Source organism: Pieris brassicae, chromosome 2, assembly GCF_905147105.1.
Source record: "Pieris brassicae chromosome 2, ilPieBrab1.1, whole genome shotgun sequence".
NCBI classification, from domain to species: domain Eukaryota; kingdom Metazoa; phylum Arthropoda; class Insecta; order Lepidoptera; family Pieridae; genus Pieris; species Pieris brassicae.
Window position 1 is genome coordinate 19,254,425 of NC_059666.1, and position 6,187 is coordinate 19,260,611.

The window sequence follows — 6,187 nt, forward strand, 5'->3', positions numbered from 1 at the left end:
GTAAGAGTAAAGAAAAGCGTGCTGCCGAGCCGAACTGTTTCCAGCCGTATGATCTGGTAGCGCGATCATTGTCGCTACGGAATCTTGTAGGATCAGAATTATAATCACGAGATCTCGGGTAGTTTTCTACAAATTTTTAAAATCGTACAACTAAAACACGATGAAAACTGCTAAGATTCGTTTTTAAGGTTAATTAAGAAACGACATTATTTAGAAGAAAAATATGTATTATTACTATTCCTAAGTATTATTTTAACTAATATTTATAAGAAATCACGAAACATTCGTTATTTTAACACATGGACTCACAGAGGTGAATAAAGAGTTATTTCCAGTATTACTTTTATTTACCTATCCCTAGATATTTCGGAGTGATTTTAAAAATAACTTTTTAAGAAGCAAATGTATCTCAGATTAGTTGGCACCAGCGTGAGTGAGCTATTATAAACGAACTGTAGAAAGCATCCTTTTGCTCCTTCACACTTATATAGATCCCCTTTTTAATGAGTGTGGCTCTAATTTCGTAAAAACACTTGAACAGTGACTAGTGATAACACTGACTTGCTGCTCTCAGAGTCTTCTATTTCGTATTGAATTGTCGTGTTTATAAGCAGTAGTATCAAATAAAATTCTCTGTAGTCATAAAAAGAGGCATTTAATTTTATTTTTCTGTTGCAGTAATAATCTCTTTCCTCGCAGCGGAGACGTTTAAAAGGTTATGTGACGATATAATCATTTTATTATATTTTTGATACGATATATTTGCTAGGCAAATGGAAAATTTCGTCGTCTTACAACTGTTTCAAGTCATCTTTATAATTACAGGGTTCTACAAATATAACAATCTGCGGTTATTTATAAATACTGGACGACAATGTAGAAGCAGATAAGTGACAATTAGAAAATCCAATCCCAATTCTGAAGTGTAAGCATAAATATTAGGTCCTTACATATGAAATTGGCGTTTAAATTTCACCAAACGCTTATAAGTAACTTTTTGGGGTTAATTTTTGCTTGGGGCAGGATTTGGCTGGCTGGCCAGGATCCAACCAGGTCAAGTATGTATTGAACTTCAAAATACGGGAGTTATAGAACTAAGTCTCGTTTCTGAATCTCTAGGTCTAGCATACCCGAGTCACGACAACATTATAAGTATAGCAACTTACAATCTGTGGTATGGTCGTTCATTGTAACATCACATCAACTGTGAACTGATGTTTTATTGTCAAGTCATCGTGAGACGTTCTGTGTCAATGTCACTAAGGTTTATTATTATTTGTGATTTTCGCTTGAAACCGGTAGGTTCATGATTTGTATTATTTATTAGAAAATAGCAAATACAATTACACTACTTGTCTTATAACCGCTATTAGATAATCAGACATTGGAACAATTATTACGTCTTTGTTTTTTTGTCGTAGTACTCGTCATCGATTCGCTCTTTGTCAGACCGGTCGTCTACACTCTACAGCTATTTGCATCGCAGTGAGTAGAAAGTTTATTATTGTTTTTTTCCTAGTTTTTGCACCGAGTGTCTCAAACAGAAAGTAATGATTTTAATTTAATATTTTTCAGAGTAGCGACGACTTTCAAGATGATTAGGACTTGGATTGTGTTATTAGCTGTTGTAGCAACTTGCTTGGCTGATTTTCAAAGGTATCGTAATGTTTTACTGTATGTAGTTTTTTGCTTATGCTTCCTAAGAATATTTATTACTTATTTGGTAAAAGCATTCGTCGGCTAAAAGTATTAGTCGTATCAGTATATATGTATATATTAGAAATTTTAAGTCTAATTATTAAGACTTAAAAAACATAGGAGAATTATTACTTTCATATAAATGTAATTCTGAACAAGGTTAATTAATTAAAAATTGATTTCGATTAGAGTGCCATTGTACCGCATTCAGTCAGTCCGCAAGCAGTTGCATGAGGTGGGCACAGAATTACATGTAACCCGCGTGAAATATGCCGCGCGAGGTCCTGCTCCAGAGCCTCTGTCTAACTACCTGGATGTGAGTATAATATGAAGGCTTGTTTGTATAGCAGATTGGTAGAAAAAACTATATATGAGATTATTGTATGATTTTTAAAACAAATATATTATTCATTAGTTAGTAATAGTATTTATATAAATATTGTGGCCTTATCGCCTTTGTTGTCATGTTTAAGGTTAAAAACTGATAACCCTAGCCTTATCCACTGTTGTTGTCATTGTTCCAGCTTTATTTGTTTTGTTTTCCTTGTCATTGTTCCAATAATATTTAAGTACCTACAAGTAAATTTTTCATGGATCAAATGACCAATTGCCAATTGGAAGAAAAGTATGTCATTACTTTTAACTGTTACAATAATTATCTCAATTGAATTTGTATCAGTTTATCATGATGCATGCATTTAGTAATTAATAGCAACAACATTCTATTAGTATTTTATAATACTATTTGGTTCATTTTAAATATCAAACAAATTAGGTACATTTTAAAGGTTTCACAGCTATAGTTACAATATATGTTAGTAATCCAATTAAGTGATACCTACCATACAATATAGTCTGACAAAGATCATTTAATGTTCGCTCAATCGGTGAACAAAAACATTGTGAGGAAACCGGCTTGTCTTAGCTGCAAAAAGTGTGTCAAGCAGAAGAGGTCACTGATAGATATTAAGATCATGAAACAGATACAGAAATCTGAAGCTCAGACCTAAAAATCTTAGGTAGCGCCACTGATTTTTAAAAATGTTTTTCCATGTTCTATCCATACACCATATTAAAATAATTTATATATTAAATACAGAAAGAGGACCTAAGCTTCCCTTCTTTACAAAAACATTTAAAATCTAGTTTAGCTGCTTATATTCCTTCTAGAATAGGCTATTTGACAAAAAATACTAATCATTTATTAGTATATACCTATACAAATTGTTATTTTTAAATTTTTAAGTATTGGCTTAAAAATTAGAATTAAACATCTTTCTCTAGGCAAGATGGCGTTGTATTATATCATTCTTAATTTACACTTACACACGCATTTTTTATCGAGCAAAAACAGTTTCCGACCAAATTTAACTTAAGACTGTTCGTAATATTAGAACGGCGAAGTCACATTTTTTTATAATACTATATGTTTCATATTTCCAAATGGCGTATTAGAATTCCTAGAACTACTATTTTCCTACTACTACTTTAACTCTTTAGAGATTTACATACTTTGATCCATTTTCTATGAAGAGAAAACTTAAACTAGAACAGATACAGCAACCAATTCATATTTTATTATATATTCCAGGCGCAATACTATGGACCTATTTCGATCGGTAACCCACCGCAGACCTTTAAGGTCGTCTTCGACACGGGCTCCTCCAACCTTTGGGTGCCATCTAAAAAGTGTCACTACACTAACATCGCGTGTTGTATGTATACTGTTTGACCACTTACGCTTCGTGTTTCACTCAGCGCTAAACCGGACCTCGTCTTTCAGTACTCCACAACAAGTACGACAGCAGCAAGTCGCAGAGCTACGTGAAGAACGGCACAGAGTTCGCCATTCAGTACGGGTCGGGCTCGCTGTCTGGGTTCCTATCGACGGACGACGTGTCGGTGGGCGGACTGACGGTGCGCCGCCAGACGTTCGCCGAGGCCATGTCGGAGCCAGGGCTTGCCTTCGTCGCCGCTAAGTTCGATGGCATCCTCGGCATGGCATTCTCCAGTATTGCCGTAGACCGCGTGCCGCCCGTCTTTGACAACATGGTGGCGCAAGGGCTCGTGGCTCCCATATTCTCCTTCTACCTGAACCGCGACGCGAGCGCGACACAAGGCGGCGAGATCATCCTCGGCGGTTCTGACCCGGCGCACTACTCGGGCGAGTTCACACGCGTGCCATTGACGCGTGCCACCTACTGGCAATTCCAGATGGACGGACTCGAGGGCGGGAACGTGTCTCTGTGCAGCGGGGGCTGCCAGGCTATCGCTGACACGGGCACCTCGTTGATTGCCGGCCCGGCTCGCGATGTGGAGGCTCTCAACCGAGCCCTCGGAGCCACGCCAGTAGCCTTCGGCCAGTTCGCCGTGGACTGCTCGCTCCTACCACGCTTACCACCAGTCACGCTCTCCATCGCCGGCACTCGCTTCCCGCTTCAGCCTACGGACTATATCCTACGAGTGAGTCTTATTTATTTATTTACAGATATACATTAATTATCCTTACAGACTATGCCAATACGATAATGTCGTGGTAAAAACAAATAAATATAATAAAGTAATTAAACTCATAATATACACGCAATATCGCTACTGTGAATTCACTCTGCGAATATAATAACATGTCGATAGCGCTTGAGACAGTGTTCAGTAGGCGCAACTTCTGTGATAACAGGGGTTTAGTTCATAGTAGGCCAACTGTAAGTCCTTTCTGGTTTACAATGTATAGTACAAGACAAATATACATTAAAGGATAGTAGGGATAAACGGCATACAGTCTGTTATAGATATATCGTATAAAATTTATCCTGTATGCGCTCCAACATAAGGAAGTATTTAGCTTCAACCGGAGTGGGACGAGTTTCACTCTAACAGACATGGCTAAGCAAAGCATTGTACATGCTTTGGATGACTTTAATATTAGTAAACATTGTTGCCCTTCGAAGCTGAAGTCAACAATAATTTATTTATATATGTAACACAATGTACACTTATGAACGTAAAAAAGAAATATACCATAAATGCTTCTAATTTTACATTTACTGCCAGTTCTCAAAGCAAAGGCGTAGAACGGAAAAGAAGAACTGGCAATAAACGTTCCGCCACTCTTTTTAATCGCCAAGTTTTTTTGTTTTACACAACGTTTGTAAGGAGCTGCAACCATTAAACTATGTTCCACATGACATTTTAAGTAATAAATAATAATTAAATACATTAAAGGTTTGTTTTTGGGTGTCAAGAATCTCCAAAAATTTCTCATAGTAAACTATAAATAGGATAGCAATATTTATGATAATAACAATATCTACTAGAGTTTAACTGCTTTGTAGGAACACAATTTTTAATATCAATAGACATAACATCTATTACTAACAAAACCCACACACAGAAACACATAAAATACTATAAAATGTATTTACGGCCCCGTCTGGGGCACGCGTGTCAGAAGCACCACTCCAAACAGCTAATGCTATCAAGGAATATAAACTATGAAAATTAGCTTTATAAAAATTCCATATTAGTTTATTTTCACTTACGGTTTGCTGCATCGTGGGCTGTGCGAAAAGTGCGATGCGGTCTAATGAGAGCTGTGCCTCCACTCATACCCAATTTACTTGAGTGAATTCACATGACGACATCAAAGCTTTAAAATGAACATATTTTGGCTGTCTATAAAATATCTTTTGGCGGCAGGATGTAAAAAGCTGTAGGAAGAAGCGAGTATCAACTCGAAGTCAAAAAAAATTTAATGATGAATTTTGTAGCTAAATTTCTCTTAACTTATTAAATTAATGTTTTGCGTGTGTACAGGTGTCTCAATTCGGCAAGACAGTATGCCTTTCGGGCTTCATGGGACTGGACATCCCGCCTCCCAATGGACCGTTATGGATCTTGGGCGACGTGTTCATCGGCCGTTATTACACCGAATTCGACATGCAAAACAAAACCATTGGCTTCGCACAGGCCAAGTAATAGCCCAAATAATAAAAATGAATTCAGTCAGTACACATGAGACTACATTTTCAATGTATAATTATCTAATGCTAAAGATATAGTATAGAAACGAAAATTTTTCATGTGTCATTTTATTCAGCGTTCTCGTATATTAATTTTAGATTTGAATCTCAGTGAGTTTGTCAAGGATGTGACATTCATCAGAGATGCTATTCGCTTGTCTTTCTTAATATAAATATTTGTCTAGTTAGTAAATTTTGTTATTAAATGATAAAACAGTAAACAGCTTTTTACTAAATAGCCTATAATTATTACATGTGTTAAAATAAACTGAATGGAATATTGGGCGTTGACATATCGTATGACGTTCAGTTTCGCGGTCATTTGGAAGGGAAGGCTAAATTAGCCTCCAAAAAGCTTGGTGTGCTCAGCAAGGCGAGACGGTAATTCACTCCGAGTCACCGCTTGCAACTCTATAAAGCGCAAATTCGGCCCCACATGGAATACTGTTCTCACCTCTGGGCGGGAGCTC

General features: G+C 36.9%; 1 protein-coding gene across 1 annotated transcript; it reads left to right on the forward strand.

Annotated features, from left to right (window-relative positions):
* Positions 1-1,228: 1,228 nt before the first annotated feature.
* LOC123719730 (lysosomal aspartic protease) lies at positions 1,229-5,936 on the forward strand. The gene is made up of 7 exons (XM_045676209.1): positions 1,229-1,298; positions 1,422-1,485; positions 1,576-1,656; positions 1,888-2,014; positions 3,290-3,413; positions 3,482-4,161; positions 5,512-5,936. Exons 3-7 carry the CDS (start codon positions 1,595-1,597, stop codon positions 5,671-5,673), a joined length of 1,155 nt encoding a protein of 384 aa, XP_045532165.1. The 5' UTR covers positions 1,229-1,298; positions 1,422-1,485; positions 1,576-1,594; the 3' UTR covers positions 5,674-5,936.
* Positions 5,937-6,187: the final 251 nt, after the last annotated feature.

Coding starts and splice junctions, on each gene's coding strand:
- LOC123719730 (XM_045676209.1), top strand. CDS start 1,595: ATGATTAGGACTTGGATTGTGTTATTAGCTGTTGTAGCAACTTGCTTG. Junction 2,015..3,289: donor CTCTGTCTAACTACCTGGAT/GTGAGTATAATA, acceptor TATATATTCCAG/GCGCAATACTATGGACCTAT. Junction 3,414..3,481: donor CTACACTAACATCGCGTGTT/GTATGTATACTG, acceptor CTCGTCTTTCAG/TACTCCACAACAAGTACGAC.